This window comes from Hirundo rustica, chromosome 1 (assembly GCF_015227805.2).
Source record: "Hirundo rustica isolate bHirRus1 chromosome 1, bHirRus1.pri.v3, whole genome shotgun sequence".
NCBI lineage: Eukaryota > Metazoa > Chordata > Aves > Passeriformes > Hirundinidae > Hirundo > Hirundo rustica.
This window is the reverse complement of record NC_053450.1, coordinates 150,418,833-150,444,036: the sequence shown is the minus strand read 5'-3', so window position 1 is coordinate 150,444,036 and position 25,204 is coordinate 150,418,833. Positions and strand designations below refer to the sequence as shown.

The following is a 25,204-nucleotide window of genomic DNA, read 5'->3' as shown; positions in this document are numbered from 1 at the left end:
AAGACTTTGGCCAAGCTGTGCCTTCAGTCTGCCTCAGGATAACCATTTTTACCTTCACAAACAGCAGCAAAACTATTTCATCTTTGAGCACTCTTGAAAGAACCTCTCCTTGATTCTCTTTTGAACAAAAGCCTGCAAATCAGGTCGGGCCAGAGGTGATCCAAAAGACTTTTCAGCTGGGAGGACACAGATTGCACAATTTTCTTTTCCCTGTCACAAAATACATTAAAGTATTTTACAATGGGTGTTTCAAAAATTCACTATCAAGCCAACAAATAAGGCACCTTCAAATCTTGCAAACAAATATCTGATTCTACCAGACCCAAATGTCCAACTCCAGCCATTTCCCCCCCTCAATAATTTTGTTTCAAAAGTTATAAAACAACAAAAAGTCTTACAACCTTAATTATATTTATCATAATTCTGAAGATTACAACCATCTTGACCTTTTTACCCACGTGCTAATGCAACTTCACATTAATCTCCTCTGTTTAGCAGGAGTTATCAAATGCCATATAGCATGTAAACTACATCTTGATTTCTGAGAAAACATCTCCGTGCCAAACATTATTTAGGCAGGTGCTGAAGTTTTATTGACTTGAGAGGTACCTAAGCACCTTCATGCATGAGAAATATCTAATCCTGACAGCACTGAGCCAACTGGAAGCCAAAACTCTGGACTTCAACCCCAAAACTTCAGTCCACAGTACCTCATCCAAATGGTGGCTGGTCAAGATGTTGCTTTGCCTTCTTCCACTACCATGAAGAGTATTACACAATGCAGATAGAAGAGAAAGCATTCTCTGTCAGAAATAATTAAACTTGTCACTGACTTTCTGTAAAACTCAAAAGCCATCTGGGAAAAGAGCAGTATGTCTCCACATCCACATGAGTGACAAGGTCAGAGCACCCCTCACTTCCTTGGTTTCATCTCCATCACTGACTCTGTTCATCATGCTGTAAATTAATCCATAAAAATTTGGATGGAGTACCTACTGTAATTAGCTCTATCTGTCCAAAGAAGGCAAAATGAGACGGGGTGGCAGCTGAGGGATCCAATTGGCTCGTGACTGCAGAGTGACAGATCTAGGTCAATATACCAACTTTATTCAGAAGGAGGACAACATAAAATTAGCCTTGTCATGTTACATTTCCCAGACATAGTTTCAAGACCTTCAGTTAGCAAGAGCTCACTAATAAAATGTTTTATATTCATACTCCTCCCTGTGATCTTTTTTTTTTTTTTTTTTTTTTTTATATATCCCATTAGAAACTCTCCTCTATCAGTTTATGGACATTGCCTCACCTTTATCTGCTCTGTACCTCAGAGAAGAGCACCTCAACAAACTGATATTAGGCTCCCCTGGAGCATCCTATTCTTCAGGCTGAGCAAGCCCAGCTCCTCCAGCCTCTCTGCCCAGAGCAGATCCTCCAGCCACAAGGCATTTTGGAGGCTCCCCATTGCACTTGGTCCAGTTTGTCAATAAACTTCTTGCATTAAGGGGCCCCAAACCAGGCACAGCACTCCAGATGTCATCTGCTGAATAAAGGACAGTAATTCTTCTCCCTCAACTGCCTGGCCGTGCTTCTGTTGGTACAGCCTGCACATTCTCAACCTTCCTTGCTGCAACAACACACTGCTGGCTCGTTTTTAGCTGGACCTCCCACATCCCTTTCAGCTGAGCTTCCCTCCAGATTCTTATCAAGGCAGGGAGTCTATGTGCCCCAGGTGCAAGACTTGACATTTTTCCTTGTTGAATTTGATGAGGCTCCCAACGGACCATTCCTCTGTTTAACATGCAACTTACATGATTTATTCAAGTCACAAGCATGAGCTTCTCATCATCACAGCAGAGGATAAGCCTGGAGATAGAGCTGAATGTGTAAGACAGGATTAGGTGTACGCTGGATGGAGAAGTGTGTTGCACAGCTCACCTCTTTGGCCTTTTCTCATTATGTCACAAGACCTCTCTCAATGTTTATACTCAAGAGACTGACACACTGGGGGTCTCACTGCTGAAACTTCTCTGTTCTGAGAGACTCACTGCCCTGTTTGAGGGATTTCTGCCAGGCGTTGCTACACGGCTCACAAATGACACAACTCAGTTTTCTTGGTGGCTTTCAGAGGAGGTGAAAATTTCAAATTAGGGACTTAGGAAACTGCTTCAGAACATGCTTAAACTCAAGTAGCATCATTTGTATCAACAAGTCAATGAGATGATAATGTCTTATTTAAATCTACACTCACAATAGAAACAAAGAAAAAAAATTGGCCAGACTAGAGGTAAAGTCCATTTTTATGAAAATATGTACCTTTTCTTCTAAAGGTGCTTCCTTAAGTCACAGCTGCAATTGAAGGGCAGGGAAACATTCACTTCTATTGGCTCCATGGAACCTGCAACTAAAGAAGGAGCTGAATTTCCACCAACAATCCTGCAGAAAAATGTGTTCCCTCTTGGTTTTGTTTGCCTTCTAAATTTTCTGTGAACTTTGAAAACATCTCAGGAGTGGCCCTCTGAATTTATAATGGCAAATGAAAGAATACAGGAGACCCACACAATTAAGTGTGAGGGAGAAGCTGCCACTACACTGACAAAACAAGAAGTGCTTCTATTCGTATTTATGTAAACCCATGGATACTTATGGGTATCAGCCAAATGTGTCTCAGAATAATTTCTGCTGCTAAGATCAGAATAGTGAGACACCTGTGCAATTTTAAAAATGGTTCCAGAAGATTTAAAGGCTGCCTTTTCACCAGAATACACATCCCTAAATAACTTCCAGGGACTGTTTACGAAAATTACTGGTAACATTCATACACCTGGGCATTTCCTTTGCATCATTGTCAAGACTAACACATCAGATAACTGCTGTGCTTGCAACCTAGAAGCACTTGGGCATTTCATGCATGAGTAGCACTGGGTCAGGAAGAGGTTAATGTGTGGAAACACAAAATGGATTTGGCAAGAAGGAAGAGGAGGAAGCAGTGCAGTTCAGCAGAAGAATATGACATTTCAGCACATGGGGATATTAAAACATCAGCTATTTTCTTTCTAGGCAACGAGGGATGTGCACCACTATATGAAGCATATCTAGGCAAACTGAGTGAGTGTTACAATTTTCAGAGAACATGGAAGGGAATAAAAGAATAATTTCTCAACACTGTGTGTGATTTGGATGATCTGGTATCCACTAAGGATCTGGAAACGTCCTTTTTATCTCTCAGTCACAAAACAATTTGAAACATGATGGGGAGGAAACAGTTATTCCCTTCCTGTTCTGTAGCTGAGCCTAAATCAAGACCTGAAGTGTCAATTTACCTTCTAGAATCTTTTGTTGCAGTTTAATTTACTTTTCCTCCAATGTAATCCTGGTGTCACCTTACTGTTTAATATTGAAAGTTATTGACAAAGGAAATGCTGATTCATGAAAATGAGATTTTGCTCTAATGTATTCATGTGAAAACAAATGAGCCTGTACTGCTACATGGTTCTTCCTCTTGCTCACATTTCATTTCAGCCCTGATAGAATTTCAGATGGGGTGAGTGAATCCTTCACAAATGCTGCAGCAAGTTTTTCTCAGCTGTGAGCCAACAAACAGAGCAGAGCACTGGAACAGCTGCCCAGGGAGGTCGTGGAGTCTCTCTCCTTGGAGACATTCCAAACCCACCTGGACACGTTCCTGTGTCACCTGCTCCAGGTGACTCTGCCTTGGCAGGGGGGTTGGACTGGATGATCTCCAGAGGTCCCTTCCAGCCCAAACAGTTCTATGATTCTGTGATTCTCTGAACAAATTTTATTTCAAAGAAAAGCCTCACATCCAGTGCAATAAGAATGCTCCTTGGAGGGTAAAAGGGTGCGACCACTTACAGGCTGAAGCAGAGCTGTCTCTGAACTTACAGAATCTGTTTATCTAGCTTGTTCCCTATTCATACAGCACATTCTGCTTCATAGATACATATTTGCTGAGGCTTAATCCTGATTAAGATTTATATTCTAATCCAGCACTACTTATCCTCACTATTCATAGCAGCTGCACTATTCATAACCCAGTGCTTTCATTGATACTGTTTTGCAGGAGGAAGCAGCACAAGCTCCTGTTGTGCAGCATTGTCAAACCTTAAAGGTCAACACCAACCACACTTCCTCTCTGCCAGTGCTTCCAGGGCTTCTCCATAACTGACTCCCATTTAACAGTATGTGTTGAAAACCACTGTTTGCTCTGCCTGGGTGCTGAGACCCTCATTCTTTGCAGGGTGCTGGTGCCACACCATTTAATTCAGTTCAAGTACAAGATGATGCCATTGCAACACAGTCCTAGAAGGCCAGAGGATCATTCTGGAAGTCTAGTTATCCTCTGACAGCAGCATGGCAAAAACACCCCTAGGACTGGAAGAAGTACCTGAAAACACCTATGTAAGAGCACATTCAAAAATCTTCAAGAGGAATAGGCCAAGCAATGTCAGCCTCAAAACCACAAGACATCTCCTGGAAGGTAAAGATCTCTGTCTGCAACCCAGGAACTCCTCTCTACCCACCACCACTGCGAGGAGACACTTGTTAGCTGCCACCACCCTCAGCAGCAAAGCCAACACAACTTCTGGGAGGTTTTTCAGCCAGAATGGTCTCATTTCTATTCCCAGCACAGATCAGGGATGACCGTGGGAATGGGGTGGGATGAACAGACTACACCAAGACACAAAAGCATTTCAGAGACCCATTCTGGATCCACACTCCGAGGATTTGTGCAATGAGGAGCATTGGAGGAAACCAAGAAAGGGAAGCATTTTGCAAATTGTATGGTAGCACTTATTGAGCATTCAAATTCATGAAACAAAGCAACATAGTAAATATCCTTAGGGCCCTCATCATGATGGAGAAGAAAACAGGGGATTTTTAATTCTTTCCAGTAATAAAACATTATGGTGTCTTTCAGTGCCTTCAAAGAACCATTTTGAATGGCTCTGGATGCAGGATGATTCAGAATTCTGAGAAACTGAAACAAGAGGAGGAGGACAGAGACAGTATGGGAAAAGGATTGGGTTTCAATATTTGGAGTACAATGGGCAAAAATTTCTCTGATGGCTGGGAAGAAGCCTCACAAAACACACTCAGTGCTCATTGTCTTGTCCTGCTCTGCCACATGTTCCCACTGTAGACACAGACATTGCAAACAACTTAATTCCAGCATTGGAATCCCACTTCCCAAGCCAACAAGCACTTTGGATACACTAGCCATGCCCACCACATCAGACTAAAATAAAGCAGCAACCACCTCACAAGCCTCTATCACATCAGTTGCAACAGTTATGATGCCAGGAAAAGGTTAACCATGGACTGAAGAGGGATCCATTGTACTCTCATGATCATGGAGTACTTGCACTGCTCACCTCATACACTGGGAGAAAAAAGGGATTTGTGGAGAGTGAAACCAGAGCAACTGCTGCGAACATCAGCTGTCACCACTGCTCTGCCAGCATCCTGCCTGCATGGATTCCCAAATGCAACAGGACTTTCCAGAAGGTTGAAAAACAGTGATGAGGTCTCATGAGTTTTGTCTCTACAACCTGCTGTCAATGCAGAGCAGCCAGAGAAGAGGCAGCTCCTCCACTTGGGCTGGACACATGCCTTGACACCACCAGAATAAACTGAACTGAGGAGCACGCTGAGCTGAAAGTATTTTTTATCACTATACTGACAAGCTAAGAACATTTCTGCACAGGTGCTCAACAGGACAGGCAAGTTCTTCCACAGTGTGTAATAATGATTCCTCTAGCAGCTCAAACAGGAGCTCTGGAGAACACCTGAGAAGGGAGATCCAGAGCCATGCAGCACCAGGATGGATGCAGAGGCACAGGCACAAGCCTGGCACAGCTCAGGAATGTTGGTCCCACCACGTGTGCCCGGACTGCCCAGTCATGCAACCTGACCTACCCCTGGTTATGGTGTCCTCCCTCCACATGGGACTGTCACAGGGAGGTTTGGCAGCTGGTATCTCCATTCCACCTTCCTGAACGGTTTCCGAGGAAAACAGCAGCTCAAAAATGAAAAATGAGCTTTTACACAGGCGAGTACCTTGGCTGTGCACAAAGCAGGCAAGCCCAAAACGGCACACACAATTTCCCCTTTCCTCCCTGGATTTCTACTGATTCCAGTAGGTGTTTTATAAATACAAAAATTATAAAAAACTATAAACCAAAGGATAAAGAACAACTTGGATCAATCCAGTTCTGATACGTGGAGGCACGCTTCATTTATTTTGGATATTTTAATCATAGGGAGAGATATATCACGTGAAACGAGCATTTTCCTCGCTAGCTACCAGTATTTAAAGTTAGCAAAACAGAAGCCACTGAACATTTATTCAGGTGAACTCATGTATGTAATGGAGTTGCCTTCAGCAACTCTCTCTCATTCCTGGGCCTCCTGTGACTGTGCTACCTACATTTATCTTCCTCTGATGATCACAGCTGGGCAGGATTTTCAAACTTTAAACCAGAAAGCCTTGAAGCCTGCATTATACACAGTGCTAACAGCCCAAACAAAGAGGAAAGAGCAGCAAGAGGTTTATTGTAATACTGGTATTTTCCAAGCTCTTATCGAACAAAGCGTTTAATCTAATGTATTACACTTAATGAAGAGTCAGGAACTTGTAGTGCAAATAACAGATCAGATATAATTGGAATTTGCTCCGCACCACTAGCCTACATATATCAATAAAAACAATAACCACATTGGATTTTGGGCTCACTTCATTTGCATTTCTTAATTTAGTGTTTAACTAATTTAACAATAGTAATGATTTAATTCAAATTACAATCTAAGGAAAATAATTTTAAAAAGGCATTAAAGATTTCATTAAGTTCCATCTAAATTAATATTAGCTTTCTTAATATTTTCAGTAAATGATTTTTTTTCTCTCACCACTGCAACAAACATGAAGTTTCCTCTGTGCAGTGAAGCTTTAGACAAACCTTGTTAAATTTATTTGTATTATTTCAAGCAATTAATTAATATACATTAGAGTTTTTTAGAAGGAAAGCACAAAAAATGGCAGGAAAATGGATGAAGCTGTTTTTAAAACACTACATTCCACTTAGATAATTGTTCTTTGAGCCTTTTATGTGAAGCTCTTAGGTACACATCATCCATTAGATCACTTTTTCCATACTTTTGTGGCACGGGCTCCAAAGCATCAGATGCACATGATTATTAAAGGAGTTATTACTTGCAGTTTACTTTTAAACAGTTCCACGTTTTCAAGTAGATATGCCAGCAATTTCTTATTCTAATGTGTCATACTTAAAAACAATGGTTTCAGATGTTCACCTCCATTTCAATGGGTAGCAGGCTTTTGTGTTCACAAAATTAAGTACCCAATACGAGCTTTGTATCTCCTTCTCTGCAGCAAAACTGCTCATTTGCAGGTAACCTTAAGTCATTTAACTAGAAGTGCACTTAATTTGAAGAGATTAGTCAAGCAGCTCTTCACTGGTACGTTTGTATTGCCATTATAATTAGAACTACTTCAAAATAACAAAAAGTTCATTTTTGACCAGAATAAACACAGAAAAAAAGATCAAGAGCACCTTAAGTGAAGAGAATGGATGTTTTTGAAAATATCCTTTAAAATCCCTCTGGCTTCATGACCAGTGACCGCCATCTCTCCAATACTACTCACAGGGCTGCTGCCACACGGGATAAAATACATGGTATTTCTGTATGCTTTAAGCTGACCACCGAGAAAATGGCTATGTGCAGATAAATTCTGACATCTACCCTGCTCAGTAACAGACATTGGCAATGGAGAGGGAAGGAGCTGAGTGCCCACTCCCAGAAACACAAAGAAGGCAGCCAGGGATGGAAATGGAGTCCCCAGGAGCCTTCCTGCAGCACGTGGATACCTCCAGGATACAAAGCCCATATTCAAAATGCAACTGAAGTGATACTAAGCTGTTGAAAACAAGACATAAGAACACCCTGAGGGAAGCTGCTAAATGATGGAGTACCTTGGCAAGATAGACAAGCACGCGGAAACTTTGGCCACCAACTTTAGAAACTGAATGTGTTTACAAGTCAGTTCATTTATTAGCATTAAAAAGTGGAAACAGAAAATATTTATATTTGAGAAAGATGCAGTCGATTTCTACAACCAGGAGCTAACTGAACTTTCATCCACCAAAACTCCTGAAAGTGTCTAATAAATATGCATTTCAGAAGAATCCAGGGAAATAGGCACAACCAGAGGTGAAACATTAAGTGCTAAGCCACTCTTTAGGAACATTTCAGATAAATATTGACAAGTGAAGCTATCTGCAGTAGAGGTATCCTCTAAAGAACTAATTCACTTTGAGACACTATGAAAAATAAAAGTGTCACAAACCCACCCTTTGCTTGTATGTATATACATACTTCTATTTTTAATTTCAAATTTCCAGCTTTCAGAGATTTCTTGACATTTCTTATTAATCTTCAGATATTGTCAAATGGAACACAAATACTTTAAAACCAAGAGAAGTGGTAGAGAAGTGACCGTTTTTAAACTCACTTTCTACTTGAGTAGTAATTGATGTTCAGTGCTCAGCAGGTACTCCTGAGTTTAGTTTTACTTTGTCTGATGCTGTACAATCACTCCAACTGCAGTCAGAAAAAGACAAATTTCAGATTCAAGCAAACTTTCTTTGTGTTCTTTTATCCATTCTTTGGATTTTCCAGCTTGGAAAGTTATAGCACTGACAAGCTGGAGGTCACTGCAAGACACTGTCAGGTCCAGTCTTTTGAACATCAAAGAGAAAAATTATATCACTGTCCAGAAGCTGGGATCAGGAATTTCATGTCACCCACCATGTCTTCAAGGGACTTAATTCTGTGGATTCTCTAATCTCACTCTGCCACACACCCAATTTTCTTCCTTGGGTCGATCCTGTCACTGATTCCGAATTCCAGCCTCCAAGTGCAAAGGTAAAACATTTCTGTTCTTACCTCTGAGAGAGAACTGGAGAAGTACACACTGCACTTCAAGGTTGTTTTTCATTAACTTTCCACCTTTTGCCACATTTTACACTCGGACCAAACTGAAGTTGTGAAATCCTTGGGGCTGAGGCTTGTCGTTTCACGTGCCCCACACACACCTGTGCTAGTGCAGAAGTTAGACACACCACATACAGGTTAAATAACATTACAGTTTAAAGAATACCCTTCAGGCATGTTCTTGAAAACCATGGGCCAGAAATAAGAAAAAAAAAAATTGCCCAAATTAGTTCCTCATGTCTGAAGGGAATTGAAGTTATGCAAGTAGAAAGCAAAATAACTCTTGTCCACAATTGTGTGAACTTTACTTGGTTCTTGCTTAAGAAATGCGGGAGGTGGTTGGCTATTTTTTTCTCGAGATAATCTGGGTAAGCACTGAGTAGCTGTCCTCTGGAAATCAAAGTCTGGATGGAAACAAAGCTTTAGATATCAAAATTGTTTTTAAAATGTAGGCAGTAATCTCTCTTTAAGTAAGGGAAAATTGCCTTGCCTAATTTCATGCAGCCAACAATCACAGCTAAAAACGACTGTATGTGCAGGCAAATAGAGGAAGCAGAGAAAGAATAACTTGTTTAGCAGGAACCCCTGTTAACACTGAAAACCTCAAGAGTGGGTTGGTACAGCTGAAAGTATTGAGACACTCAACGCTCAGAAGTGATGCATAACCTGAGATGTGTAAAAGAAGCTGAACAACCTTAAACCAGAAAAAAAAAAAAAAAAAAAGGAAAAACAGCTGGAAGGACTAGGGGAGTCTTGGGAGAGCTGATTAGAATTCACTAACAGGAGTGTCACATTTGAGCAACAAAAATGAAAATACAGGAACGCACCTGGAGAAATATTTTAAAGTAATAAATATGCAGCATTTCACTGTCAACTAAGGTAAATGTAGCATTTTACAAGCAGAATTATTGTGAAAACAGGGCTTCATTTAGAGTAATACTAGAAGCTGCTACGGGTATAAATGATTACTTATTACGCAGCAATGTTATATAGCTGTGAATCAGATAAATTTCTTAGCAATGGCATTTCTTACAGATTCTCAAGATGTGTCCAAGATGGAATGGACAACTCTCATCTTTTAAACTCATTCTTCTATAATATAAATGATCTCTTTACACCAGAGCACCTAGTTTTAAGGAGGGAAAAAAAGAATCTTGCTCTTAAAACTGGCAATGCTAAAGAATTCATTGCTCCACTGTCAATTGCTGCAGTTTGATTTCAGTTTCTGTTAAAAATCTGCACCTTCCTTGTCATTTGAGGTTTGCCTGCTTTCAGCTTCCAGTTATTGAACCATAATGTTTCTGCCTGTAAGGCTCAGGAGTCCTATACTATCAAGTTTCCTTTCCCCAAGAAAGTACTTATAGACTGCAGTCATGTCATTCCCTTGCTAATCTAATTGGATTTAAAACTGTAGATCAGTCTCAAAAAACAAGCAATAAAAGGAGATTTAGTAGATAACCCAACTGATCTCCTGGTTCCCGTCTTCCAGAGATCCACAAAGCTCTAACAAACCCAGCAAACTGACAGCTTGGCTATTTTTCTGAGTATGCCTGAAGAGTACATCCACTGACAGAGCCATAAACAATCTCTCCTAACATCAGGGCACAGGAATTGAACCATTTACATACTTGGTCTTTTGCTGACCAAACATTAAAAGCAATTGTTCAAACAATGACAACATTTTATCATTGTGTCAGAAAAGAAAGACAGATAGTACCCTTTCCAATCTTTTTATTAACTCTTCAGATTTTCTGTCTTCATTGTGTTTCCTGTATATGTGTGACAACAACAAAGCAAAATAAAAGCAAGACAATAGCCACTGCATGAAAAATTCTAGAGCACGTAAGCAGCTTCCTTATAGCACATGAGGTCATTTCCTTCAGAGATATTTTATCTAACCCTTTAAAAAATTAGTTAAACTAATACTTTACTCTCTCCTGAGCCAAGTAATAATAAAATGCCATTTTTTGTGAAATACTTGGTCAGGGAATTGGTAATGAGCTAACCAACCTTTCCAGATCACTGGCTTAAAACCAAGCCTCGCCTGATCATGCCTTGAAGGCTCAGCTATGTGATAAAAGTCTGATGCTCTGTGAAAAATAAAAAGGGATAGAGTCAAGTTCTTGGCAAGCTATTGCCCATCTCACACTGGCACTCTTATCAGCCAGAAGTTTCATCAGAAAATACAAATATCCTCTGCAGCAGAATGACTGGCTTATCTGGGAGGAAGATCCTGCCTCTGATGAATTTCAAAGTACTTCTTGAGCCAACATGCCTCCCTCAAAAATATAGGTTTAAGATGTAACAGCAAGGCATTTCTGAGGTCTGTTTGTACTGCATGCCAGTAGCACACTCTGCCCCATCTCTGTTCCACATGTTTCAATCTGGCTGCTACCACTATTCACTATTGTTTCGAAAAGAAAACTTCAACCTGTCACTGTCCTCTAATAATTTTTAAACTGTTTTCACAAACTTGCTGAAGCAGAAGGCCCCTAACAAAGCCAGCACCCTCATGCTGCTGAAACACCATCAGCATTCTCAGCAGTAAACAGCGAGAGACAAGCACGAAGCCAACACAACATTTTAGTATTGATTTCTCTAAGAAATTTAAATCCCGCAGGGCATAAACATCAATTTAATCTGTATGCAGCTACAAAATGGCCTCACTCCCAGTGTTCCTTATTTCAGCCAAAACACTGCTACAACTGGAGTAAACACACACTCAGCAGTGCAGGCAAAGACAGAACAAGAATCCCCACGTTCCCAATAATTTGCAAGAGTTTTGGAGAGCACAGTCACAAATGCCAGAAGTCAAGGGCAACCACCAGCAGGAAAATCTGTCTCACAGCCAGACACAAAGGCATCCCTGAAGCATCCCAAGGACCAGTGGCATCCAGCTCTACTAAGCAGGAGAGCCACTTCATTCTCCAACAATCCCACACTTGGTTGTGGGGTAACAGCCTCACTCCTCACCTTTGGGTTTCTGTGCCTCCACATGACAACAGGAACAGTGAAACACAACTGCTCCATATTGTACTAACTGATAGTTTGCAAAAAGCTCCCCAGGAAAGTGGTGGAGTCACTCTTCCTGGAAGTGGTCAAAAACCATGTAGGTGTGGCATTTCATGACGTCTTAGTGGGCATGGTGGTGTTAGGTCAGATGTTGGATGTGATGATCTTGGAGGTCTTTTCAAACTTTAATGGTTCCTTGATTCTATTGTCTGAGCATCCCTGACTCCATCAGACTGCCTTTCCTACAGGCAAAAAGCCACATGTTACTGCTACCTCCAGTCTGCTGAGAAGAGCATCGAAAGAAAACACCACCTGAAGAAGAAGAAAATTTGTCACCTTGGAGTTTGCCCTCATGTAATCTTAACCTGAGTTCTTCATAAATGTAAGTCCCCCCTCTAATCACTGAGAAAAGAGGCCCAGTATGCTCTGACACTCCTCTCTCTCTTCTTAGCACTGCAGGACTGCTATTTTTTTTTTTCCAAGAATGCACCCCATTTAAATATAACAGGTCATTCTTGCAGCAGTGCAAAGCCCCAGGCATGTCAGTGTCACCCCAGCCAGCACTTTAATACCAATACAGCCACTAGAATTCAAGGCAACAACATTATTTGTGAGTGATGGATTTATGTATGCAAGAAACTATAAATTACACAATAATCACAGACACAGGGGTTTATGGACAAAGCCTGCACTCGTGAAATGTGGCTCGTTCTATCCACCTGCCCCTGCTGATGACAGTCAGGTGGCAGAATCAGATTCCTAAAGGTATAAAGGTGACAGAACAGCACATTGGGCAATTGGAGCATTATGAACTCACTGATGGGCACAAAAACATGAAGACAGAAAAGCCCTGTCCAAAGTTAACAGCTTCAACACAGACCCCACCCCAGACAATCTGCCTTCCTACATGGCAGGATTTATTAACTGCTGCTGCAGTCCCACGAAAGCTTACTTAACACAACTCTAGCACACACCTGACCCAACATGTATTGACTCAGGGCTCAGATTACCATTGACATGAAGGTTCCTACCTAGAGCATTCCTCTAGAGCAGAATGTCATTTAAATATCTATTGACTGCATGTGTGATCAACACAGAACCTCTACCTGTGTGCTCTTTTCCTTCAGCATATGTGACATACATCACGGCATATTTACTTCACCTATCAGTAAGGTGGGGGACGCATTTTGCTCCCAAAATTAATCAGTTTTGTGGGTCTTCACCAGGACAGCCTCACTAGGTCCAACCAGGGACCATGATGACATCCTCCAGTCAGTGTTGATTTTAGGATGAACTTTAGGATTCCTTGGTCAGGAATAGAAGCAACTCTGAGGTGACCATCGAGATTATTGAAGTATATACTGGCAGATCAGTCTGTGCCACTGACAGGTTTATAGCTGCTGTGGTCACCTGTGCCACTGAGCTGCAGACACTTCATTCCTCCACAAAGTTACCATGGTTTTGACTTCACACAGTCCCCTAAGCATGCAGCAAGGACAGCTCTAAGTCCAGCCTTTGGACTCCAGTTGTGAGCTTGGCTTTCCAAGGGGGATGGCTGCAAGCAGTAAAAGGAAGTGAAAAAATAGAAGGTGTTTACGATACGATCAAAATTCAGGAAAATAAAGGCAGAGAAGCAAACCTTCGCCTTATCTTCATGAATCTCTGAATGGGAGGATGTAAACAACAGGGACAGACCAAACTTCACTTGTTTGTTTCTAGATTCAGTCCACCCCTTAAGCACATAAGCAAAACAGGATACAGGGTGTTACTGAATGATTTCCTCTGAAACGTGATTGAGAAAGATTAGAGCAATTAGAACAGGGTGACACACACTTTGAAAGCCTTTAAATCACAATTAATATAAGGTTTAACCTTTCTCCTCAGGATCATCTGGTGACTGCGTGCCATTTTCAGCACAAGGCTGACACGTCCCAGCCAAAATTCATGTGACAGGATCCCCTGCCCTCTACTGGCACCAAAGCCGCACTGAAATCTGAGCTCATTTCACAGGCAGCACAAACAGCACCCGAGGAGCTGTTCTAAGGGGTATTTTAAACTATTATTTGTAATTTATATCAGATCTATAATGTGCCAGACACATCCAACTGGGAACGGAACCTCACATATAAAAAGCTCTTTCAGCATCATTGCACTCCTCCCCACAGCACCAGCTAGGCTGAGGATTCAAAATACTGCTCCTTGCAAGATAATATATTCATTAACTGGAAGCTAATTCTAAGGGATTATCTAATGTTTGTCATGTTCACAGTGCATAACCAGGAACTCTATATGGCAGGTTTTTAGTTGTTTATTTTTCCAAAATTCTCTCTCACGTACGCTGCTGCTTTTTTGATTGCAGCCATCCAAACTGCATTTGGCCCAAGAACAGAGAGGCAGGTTCACAGCTGCCAAAATCATTTTCCAGCACCTTGGTGCCAGAGCTAGGGAAATTCTTAGCCAGGTTTCTGACTCATCTGCACCACTGTGACAGCACCACACCAACGTCAGGGCACCCCCAGCAAGGCATTTGTTGTGACTGACATTGATTTAATAGGTGTCATCATAGAACCTTCCAGAGCTTGTGAGCACTTCCTACTGTATCCAACCAAAGATGCAAAAAGCATGGGGAAAAAAAAAAAGAAAAAAAAAAAAAAAAGCCGAGATTTACCCTGCTGTGATTATATTTCTGAATGTAAATCAGCTTGATTCCTGGAAATATCAAAGTAAATCCCCCATGTAGGCAAGGCCTAAAAGGAATTGAATAAACACAAGGGTCCTGACTGCATATTTAATCCAAAAAATAAATAAGCTTTTAAATCACATTAAAAGGAAGGGAGGGGAAAAAAAAAAAAAAAAAAAAAAAAAAAGGCAGCCTGAAAAACAGCAGCTATTAAACAAGAGAAAGTCTGGAAATGCTGGAGTAATTCCCACAATGCTCATCCATAGCCTGAAACACATTGAGAACACACCCTGTTTTCAGAGCTGTCACACAACAAATGCAGAAGTGAGCCTGCCATCACTACACAAACAACAGAGTATGACATTTAAATAATACCACCAAGGAGAAGTGGGAGATGCACACAGCCTACACTATGCACAGCAGTTCTTTTTTAAAGCAACTCATCTGTTAAGTTACCAAGTAGCTAAAAAGCCCTAGGGATGCAGCAAAACAAAAGTATACAATATTCCAAGGAATCCATAGGAACATAATCTGATCACACCTGTCTCCTTTTCATTGTAGGCATCTACAGCATTTTAAAAAGTACTAATGAAAATTCTTAAAGCTTATTAAGCCACATCATAAACTATTTGGATTTTTGGCTGCCCTACTCAGCCTAAATGTATTTACAGATAATTTATCCCCATTTGTTCCTGTGTCAGGGTTGTCTGATATCTCAAATAGTTCTTCTCACACTCTGGTGCTTGTCTAACCCCTGACATTTACAGAGTACAAAAATGTCCTCAGCCATGAGCTTCCTAGGCTATATAAGCCAAGATTTTGGTGCAGCAGAATCTAAGAATGAAGGATAAACAGGTATTTTAAACACAGTCTATTTGAAATTCTGCCTGTCTCCATAAATAACCTCCATAAATAAATACAGTTTCAACTATATAAGAAAATATAAAACACAAAAATCTTTACAGCGTAGATTTATGAGGTGGTGTTGTCAAGCCTTGTGATTTGTTCCAGTATCTCAGCATTTTCTCAACTTTCAGCTCCTGAAGTTCTCTCTTAAAAAATAAACAATAAAAATATTCTGTCCTTCATGATTATTGATAAAAGCCTGGGGGTAGGAGTCAAGAAATGACTTGTGAAGAAGGAAGTCAGGATTTAAATAAGAATAATATGAGTTTTAAAAATAAAATATTTATGAAAAATCCTCCAGATGAGTTCATTCAGTATGTTTCAGATACCACTGACTGATACACTGACAGAAAACATCAACAAAAATCTTACAGGCTTGCCTTTATTATTTTTATAGAATTGTACATGTAGTAATGATCTGAACCCACTTCTGTAGGTAAAACACTGGCTGACTTTGCTGTTCCAATGGGCTAAAAACTATTCATATCATAAATTCTAGGAAGCTGGATCTCTTGCTTTCTAAATCACAAGGCAGAGAAAGGGCTTCTGCCTTATTAACAGAAAACTGAGGTAAAGAGATACGTGACCAGCTTATGGCAGACCCAAGAAGTGAACATAGATTTCAGATTTTCTGAGTTACAGTCTTGTGCTTCAGGCAGAAGGCTGGTCTCTTTTTCACTTAACAAGCTATTGAAGGCCAGACTCTTATTTAAAAATGGACAATGCAGCTCAGAAACAATGAGACGGCAAGAATACTTGAAAAATAAGTCTTAAAGCCAAACCTCCTCGGTCCTTCTAATGTTAACATCTGCAAAAACTTGCACCCAACACATCATCAATCATTTTTCCGAGAGACCAAATTCAGAATTCATACCAGTTTCTGTATCCATCAGGCAGGACAGGAATCACAGAACTGACATTACTGCCTTTGGCCTCTAGTGCCATTAGTTCTCATCATACTTACAGACTTTATATCCCAGCTTTTCAGCATGAATCCTCTTGGCCATGAACTGCCCTTCAATCAACGCTCGTATTTCTACTTCCTTTGGAAAGCTTGAAACCTGTACCAAAGAGGGAATGAATTAACAGCACCTTACCCAGCATACAGTGCCAAGCTGCAGGGTGGTTAAAAACACAGAGCAGGGTCATAGTTGATTATCTTTGCCTTCACCCTGAAGTCTGCTCTCATCTAGGCCCAGTTCTTCACTCATGCTCTCAAGATGGACCTAAGGACTCATGGCAGAGAACACAACCCATATCCTCAATGCTGTTGGCAGCTTGGAGGTGATGCACAATGAGAAGAAGCTTAGGGGAAGTTGTAAACTTTTCCCTAAGAATTTCCCATCACCAAGAGCTGCTTAGGAATCAATATTTCAAAAATATAAAATTGAAGCAATTAGATAAAATTCAGCTGAGTAAAGCAATGTCACAGAAGTTTAAATTTATTTCTGTCTGCACAAAAGGGAAATCATGTAATATTTTCATTAATTTATTTAGTTTTTATCTATAACATTTTTTTGTCCTTTCATCAACGAGACTGGCAACAGAAGCAGGAGAATATTGAACTGCAAACAGAGGGAATCCTTCACACAAAGCTGAGTTTCTCCATGCACTGCAGTTAGTGCCTACATTTGTGTAACAGCTAGAAGTGATTAAGCATTCATTTAACAGCCAACACTTAGGAGAGTAGAGCTGCACTGCAAACACCAGATAGCATCAATCTCTGCTCACCTACATGAGGTCTAATCGACTGGGAGTCATGATTGATCAAAGACATCTCCTGAGTTTCAGTACCACCCAGAAAGCCAGGCACTTAAACAACATCCATTCCTCAAGGGGAAAAAAAAATAATAAAAAAGGAAAGATACAAAGAACTTCCCATAACTTCATTTCTATTTCATTCCATCTGGACTTGAGCCTGTGCTTACTATGGGGCTTGTAGGTTACTCCAAGTCATGCAGGACAGCAAAATGAGGTCTTTAGTTCACACACATATAGACAAAATACTGCAGCCCAAAGTTTCAACACACCCTTATCTATGTGTCTAAAACTTAAAAAACAAGGACTAAGTCATGTACGTGTACTAAGTTCTCAGTAAGCTTAAAGTTAATCCTGTCTCAAAGACAGTGTTGGTTTCAGTAAATCCACATTTTCCAGTAAGGAAAGTGTATCACAAAAAAATACCATATAAGTTCTAGTTCAGACATTGCTCTGTAGATGCTCTCGAGCTATGGACCAAATACTTCCTTAAGAAAATTGTCCCAGGGATTTGCATCAATAAATAAAAATGGAAAGCAAATACTTCAGACAGAAAGAAAAAAATATATAATGGAAAAGATTTGAAGCCTTGACAGCACTCTTTCAAAGTTTGAGACATTAAGCAGATTATTACTACCTTTTGGTTGTCTCTGTTGAATCTGTGAATCCCAACTGCTTCAGGAGTAATTTCCATCACATCAAAGTAGAAACCTGCGTCAAGGAACGTTAAAGAGTGTCATGTTTGCTCCCAGGCCCAAAGTTGGAATCTTATTTCTGCACACAGCTAAAATGATAATAGATGTTTATCATGTACTTGGACATATGAATCGCCACACAGCCTGTTTCTTTACTAATTTCAGTCCACATATCAACTTCTTAACAATGTTCTGAGCCATGTGGATTCTTGGGGCTCTCCTCTGCAGAGCCAGGAGCTGGACTTTAATGATCCCAGTGGGTCCCTTCCAGCTCAGGATATTCTATAATTCTATGATTCTCTCAGTTTACAAAATGTGGATCTTAATCATGCCAAACAATGTCATAAACAGCAAGCCTACAAAAGAGGATACATCCACCACATCTGCAAGTAACAGAGATAATACATAACACGTACTAGAAATAGTCTGAGTAGGTCATATGCAAGGGTGAAAGGAGAAGAAAAACACACACACACACACACAGAGAAAAAATGGCAAGTTGGTAAGAAGAGTACAGGAATATTGGAACATTTCATACCCTGGATTAGATTTCATGAGCTTATTAGAGAGCATCAGATATTTTAAGTCACGAAGCAGAGCTGGTCTCTGAGTAGTTTGGATGAGATCTGAGGAAATGCTGTAATGCTTTGTAGGCAGCTAGGCAAAGATTCCTTTGGGTTGGTCAGAAAAGATATTCAAGAAAGGAGACCAGAAAAAATGACTTCAGAAAATCTGAACAGAATAGTTAAGAAACTAAGGAGAGTTTCTGAGGTTCTAACCTTGGAACAAAACTGTGCTGCCCTATCAGACCTGTGATTACTGGCAAAATAAAACCCAAAATAATACTGTGCTTTAGCACACATAACCTTTCTGGTTAAACATTCTGCAAAGTCGTCAATAAGCAGCTCTGTGTGTCACAGAGCTGTTGGGATGCACATCCCAACATTCCAGTGCTGACCTCCAAACCTCTGCAGAGGCACCTTCTCACACAACAGGGAGCACAGGGAACAGGGAATAAAATGGGGGGTATTTAACCAGCTGTGCCTTTGCTTTGCTTCCCCTAGATACTCAAATTATGGAGATTGCTGCATTTTTACAGATATATCCAGAGGTTATTCTAGTATATGGATTATTGCAGATGACTTCCACGAAACACCCATTTGAGAGAGGAGTGAGATATTCAAGTCAATATACTATAACACGAGCTTTAAAACTTAAAGGAACACTCCTGGTTCAGTAACAATATTTTCATCAACTTCCAATTTTTTTATTTTTTTATTTTTTTTTAATATTGTCTAAACTGGCTGACTTTGGGGTTTTAGAATAATTTCTTCTCATTTTCTAAAACACTAGAATTGATTTGTCTTCTGGTGAAAAGAGATTCCCGGTCATTTTAATACCCCACAGAGACTGGATTTGACAGACAACATAACAGAGCTTCTAAAAATGAAAAATCTAATCTCACCGTGTCAAGAGGCTCTATCTTAAATTCACTTTGCTAAGGAGCAAAGTCTTCTATAGCTTAAATATCTACATTTAAAAACTTTGCTGCCTATAATTTTTACATTATTTTTACTCATATCAATTCACATCTGAGTTGATGGAGATGATTTCAAACCCTGTTCTGCAATGGGTCCATTTTAATCTTGATTAGACGTGTGCTCACTTTTCAACAGCTTATTTCAGAGCTACATATTAGACTTGTAAAATGTTAAACTGTGGGTAAGAAAATAATGTAAAACTTCAAATCCGTAAGTTTAATAGTGTTTTTTAAATATTTCCATGATTGTAATTTTGTTACATTTCATTCACTAACCATAACATGGGGGAAAAAACAGAGATGAAATGATTCTGTGACACATATGGGAGAAAATGCGGGAAAACTGGGCATCCCTTGACATCATTGCTTTGTACAAGATTCTACAAGATACATGCATGAAAAAGATTCTAAAGTAAAGACTGAGAAAGAAATAATATGGAGCTCCTTAATTCACTTGGTTTGAGTCTTCAGAAAAAGAAATCAACTTTAATGAAAGTCTCCTTCAGAAATCACTAGTTTTAAATATTCTACTGCTAAAATGTTACTAACACCCTTCCAACGACCAAAGGAGATCCACAAATATCATTTTCTTAGTCAGTGAATATTGAAGGAAAACACTGTGATGACACTTAGGCTGTCAACAGAGCATTTCCAAGTACACACCAGGAATTTCTCTTAATCCTTGACCTTTATGATGCCCCAAGTAAAAAGCAGGTACAACACCTACTGCAGTATGTGTGGAAGCAAACCCTCCAAGTCCCAGCCCTTCTAAGGTTCATACCCAAGTTTCCACCGTTCCCAGCAACAGTTGATGATAAGGCTTTGGAGAATTCATCCCAGGAGCCTGAGGCACAGTCATCTCTGATCCTCTCTCTCATCAGAGAACCATTCTTAAAACTGAAACACACAAACACACCGTATGCATTTTCCAAAACATTTAGCTCTAGATTTTTAAAGCGCTTTGTTCCTTTACTTGATATTGTTGTTTACTTTACCAGCTGAATAAAGCTGGGCAAGTTGAGAGATATCATCACTTCATTATGGAAAGAGACAGAGAAGGAAGAGAAAGATGAGAGAAAACAACTTTTACAGGAGGTGTTGGGAACACAGTGCAGAGATGGGGTATGCATTTCTCCAGTGAATGTGTGAGGTTAGATCCAGGCTGGCAGGCCATGCCAAACCCAGGGTAGCTCTGGGCAGCTGAGACATCTCCTCAGAGAGGTGCTCTGCCACCACTCCCTCTGAGATGACTCTGCAAGGAGCAGCAGCAAGGTCTCCATGTTGCAGTTATGATTTCATGAACATGGTACCTGTATGGAACCAGCTTGGGTCCAACAAGGATTATGATGAGGTCTAGCTCTGTGCCAGGATCTGGCAAAGGAAAGCACCACAGCCGGTAAACAAATCATGCAGTAAAATACGGATCTCTTCATTTTTTGTGGTCTTTGCACACTTCATGCTATCACCTTCTTTGTGAATATCTCACTCCTGCAAAATACTGCAGCACTGGACTCATATCCAGGGGAAAGCAGTTTGAACACTCTCCAGCACAGAGTTATCAGAGCAACACAGCAGGAGAGGCACAGAAATATCAAAAATGAGGGCAAGGAAATCCTTGAACTTGCTCAGTAGCACCAGCTGAAGCCATTTGAGTTTTCTATATAAATACCCTGTCTGGTAACTCCGGCATTCTTTTTCTACTGAGAGTCCCCCATTAACTAACATTTTAGAAATAAAGAGGCCTTGGTGCCAAAGGGGCAGTGTTAGGTCAGAAGCGACTACACAGGAGGAACAGGAAGGATTAACTCAGCACTGCCAAGGCCACCACCAAACCAAATGTTAAGCTGCAGTGAAAGAACAGCAGTGTAACATTTATTCATAAAAATGCCTAAGTATCTGCTTTCCTATTATGAACAGGTTGTTTATATAGCTCTTTTACACAGCAAAAGTAAAGAAAACATTGGGTAGAAGAAAAACTCAAATGTAAATTAAAAACAAACAAACAAACAAAAAACCAAACAAAAACCACACAAAACATAACAAACAAAACCTGCTGGGAAATCACAAAATAAACCTCTGTAACTTGCAATTGACATCATGTTTTTGAATTCAACTTCATGAACATTGTTCCCACTGTCATCTACTACTGTACAGGTGGGATTCAACACTACAGCTCCAGGGCAGACTTGAGCTTTGCTGAAGTTCTGAGTTTCAAGCATCTGCAATCTAGGGGATGTAGACACAAAATTTATCTGCATATTGTTTGCAAATAGTCACCAAAACACTATGACCTGGATTGGAAATTTTAATCCAGAATCCAGTGGTTCAGTGAGGGCAAACACAGCTCCAGACCACCTTTCCACCTACTTGGCTGGCAAGGGGCCAAACAATTCCCAGATCACAGCAGCCAAAAGCGACCATGAAGATCATCTTCTCAGCTGGGCTTCTTGAGATCTCAATATTTTCCTCAAGCACAGCCCTAATATGTCCCTGAACAGCACTGATTGTGCTCCTCTCTGGAATCTTCACCTCCTCCATTATGACCCTGCTGGACCACTAGAGGAGCACAGAAGTTACACAGCCTGGTCAGGCTTCACTCATTTCACATTCTATCTCAGCAGATTTGTTATTCCTGTACATTAAATGTATTACCTGAGATACACAGTGAACTGGCTCTAGCCGTATGATGAAATAATTTCAGCTTTTATTGCCGTGAGAATTTATCCTCCACAACTCTGCAGTTTCAGTTCCTCAAATTAAACAATAGGAATGCTATAACGTTGATGGAAATGTTTCAGCAGTAGATTGCCATATACCGTAGAGAATGCTGAATGTTCTATTCATTATCATTTCACAAAAGAAATAAAAAGCACTAACACAGAGAAAGAAATATATGTTATCGATCCCAGATGTAAAAAAAATAAATGCTATTACCATAAAAGTGCCATATATGTTTGAGAATCAACAGGATTGCAGAGGATATGACCTTCTAAGGCAGGAGTTGGCTCTTGGATCCACAGGAACAATGTGTCACTTGTGCCAAGGCTAATCTGGAGGGGAAAAAATAATTGAAGCCTTATCACAATGTGCATGGAAAGCAATACAGAAATTAAATTAAAACCATTTGTTATTACCGCTAATTGTTTTTAAATTACACATTAAGTCAATTGGATTCGCGTTGAAGCTAGCTCTGACTTAGGCTGCCATGCCAGTGAAATACATACTAGATGGAGACTTAGGATTTTAATGTCTGGAATATTAGTTAAAAATAGTCACAAGTTTACTTAAAACCTTTCAGGCAGCTTACAGATTGATAGAAATAGAACAAGCATAAATCCATTAAGCAGTAAATCGACACTTGCAGGTATATTTAACTGGCAACCTGCAGCTATTTACATCTCAAGTATTTCAAGCATCCAAGGACGTGGACAGTCTTCAGGAGAGTGTTTTGACTTACTGCAATGTCTCCTTCTTGAAGCCTCATCCCTGCCAGTGATGCTGAAAGCAAAAAGAATACCAGGTACAAAGGTAGTTCTTTGCCTCAATTACAGCCTGTTGTCTGAGACATCACAGGACATTACAAACACCATCTCAAAATACAATATAAATGGCAAATATGTTCCTGATGGCCTTGGGTTGTCCACCATAAAAGATGGGCAAAGCTTTCGGGTAAGGGAGTGATTTTTAATAAAACCAAAATGCATGATTTTTCTAATGGTTTATGTATTCAGGTTTTATATACAGTGGACCCTTGATTAACGACACACTTTAAAGGAGGAGCGTCCCCACTTCCATCAGATTAATCACGTATTCATTGGCCTAAGTTGATTTTGTGTCTCTAGAAGAAAGAATTGGACTTTTGGGAAATGCAGAGTTTACCCAACTCCTAGAATAAGAATGAAAAATATAAGCTTCATGATGAAGCTTCTATCATGATTCAAACCTGCATAAGCTTCTGTAATATGGGACATATTTTGTTTTCAGTCTTGAGAAACAGAAACATTTGCTTTATATTGAAACAGTCTCCAGGATTCAAAAAACTGACCCTAAATTAACACCTTCCCTTATACTGAGATCTATCAGTCTGACAAAAGGACAGCTCTAATTCTCAGAGAAAGCCAACAAAGTCCATCTCCACCTTTTTGCTTGAAGAGATACAAAAGCATTTTTAAAATTCATATTTTCTAAGCTAAAATGTTAGCAGCTCATAGTGGGAATAGTTTCTCATCGGCAGGCAGACAAAAACCTGAAGTCATCAAGAGACAAATTAATTCACCTCTGATTACTTGGCAAAAGAGAATTAATTTGTAATACACAGCCTATCCAAGATATCTCAGAAGGGTGTTGGAAAGATGAATTAATGCTGATAAAAACAATATTCTTTCATTTTATAGGCAGCATCTGAGAACCAGTAAGACAGATTTAGAGTTTCAGTACATACATAATCAGATCCACTGAATCTTGCACAGTTAATCATCTCACCTGGATTGTCTCCTGTAAATGCTACTATTTTACAGTCTGGGCTAAACCCATAACGCTGACTATAATATGGAGAAATCGGCCCCTAAGGAACAAAAGAAAAAGAGAAAAAAAGCTCAAAAAAAATGGAATGCAATCTTGCAATATATGCCACAATGTATTGTAACATAAAATTGAAAAAAAACCCTAGAGAAGCTACAAAAATAATTTATGAACATTTAAGGGAAAAATGAATATTTTAAAAAATTTTAATGCACTTTTTTTCATTGTAGTTGTTGAGAACCTCACAGAAATACCCTCAAATTAGATTTGGAAATAGGCTAGTAAATAGCAGCATTTTAGCTTTGGGTCTTTCTTCAGTTATTCACATCAAGTAACATAAACACATCTATCTGTTTTGCACATATACATGAATATTAATAGCTAGAAATTAGAAATTCAATGCAAACATAAGAGGAAACACAACATTAATATACATCACAGCATCAAATGCTGGAATATGACCCCTATTATTTTAGAGGTCAAGAACCGTATTCTTTTAAGCCACATTTGATAGCCATAGAGAAAAAAACAAGAAAACTATCCATAAAAAACATGAGGACATCTATAAGGGGTTTTTTTTAATATGTTCCTCTCCATTACAGATCAGCAGTGAATTCAGAGGGCTAAGGTGATGGGTATCCCCACTCCTCACATGTGCACAGCTAAAGAATATCTGGTTTTGTGCTGGGTAGTAAGACTAAACTCATTTACTCAGGAAATGCGAGGCTTGATTTGATTTCACCATTATGCTACTTGAACCGAGGAGGTTTAAATACCCCAAATTATTCACAAAGATTACCTCATTAACTCTACAAACAGCTGAAAACAAGATGTCTGCCGAGAAATGCAAATGTTGGGTTCTGTTTCTGCGGCAATAAACACCCATGCACAGCTCTGCAGTGACCAGGTGCTCCAGGACATGGGAGAGAACCCCAAAAATTCTTATCATTGGAACACCTACCAAAAAATCTCCCTCACTGCCCAGGGCATGCAAGAATCCAAGGAGATCAAAGCTATGGTGGGTGCCAGTTTCCAAAGATACATTTGCTTTGAAAAAAACTT

The 25,204-nt window shown here is 39.9% G+C and overlaps 1 protein-coding gene across 1 annotated transcript in view; it reads right to left on the bottom strand.

Annotated features, from left to right (window-relative positions):
* The window catches only part of XYLB (xylulokinase), an 82,791-nt gene that overhangs the window by 39,856 nt on the left and 17,731 nt on the right, over nt 1-25,204 (bottom strand). The window contains exons 10-15 of the mRNA XM_040066569.1: nt 24,104-24,185; nt 23,079-23,119; nt 22,556-22,671; nt 20,403-20,518; nt 18,024-18,097; nt 16,593-16,689 (exon numbers count right to left, since the gene is read on the bottom strand). Of these exons, the coding sequence (XP_039922503.1) occupies nt 16,593-16,689; nt 18,024-18,097; nt 20,403-20,518; nt 22,556-22,671; nt 23,079-23,119; nt 24,104-24,185 (526 nt within the window). The remainder of the gene's footprint in view (nt 1-16,592; nt 16,690-18,023; nt 18,098-20,402; nt 20,519-22,555; nt 22,672-23,078; nt 23,120-24,103; nt 24,186-25,204) is intronic.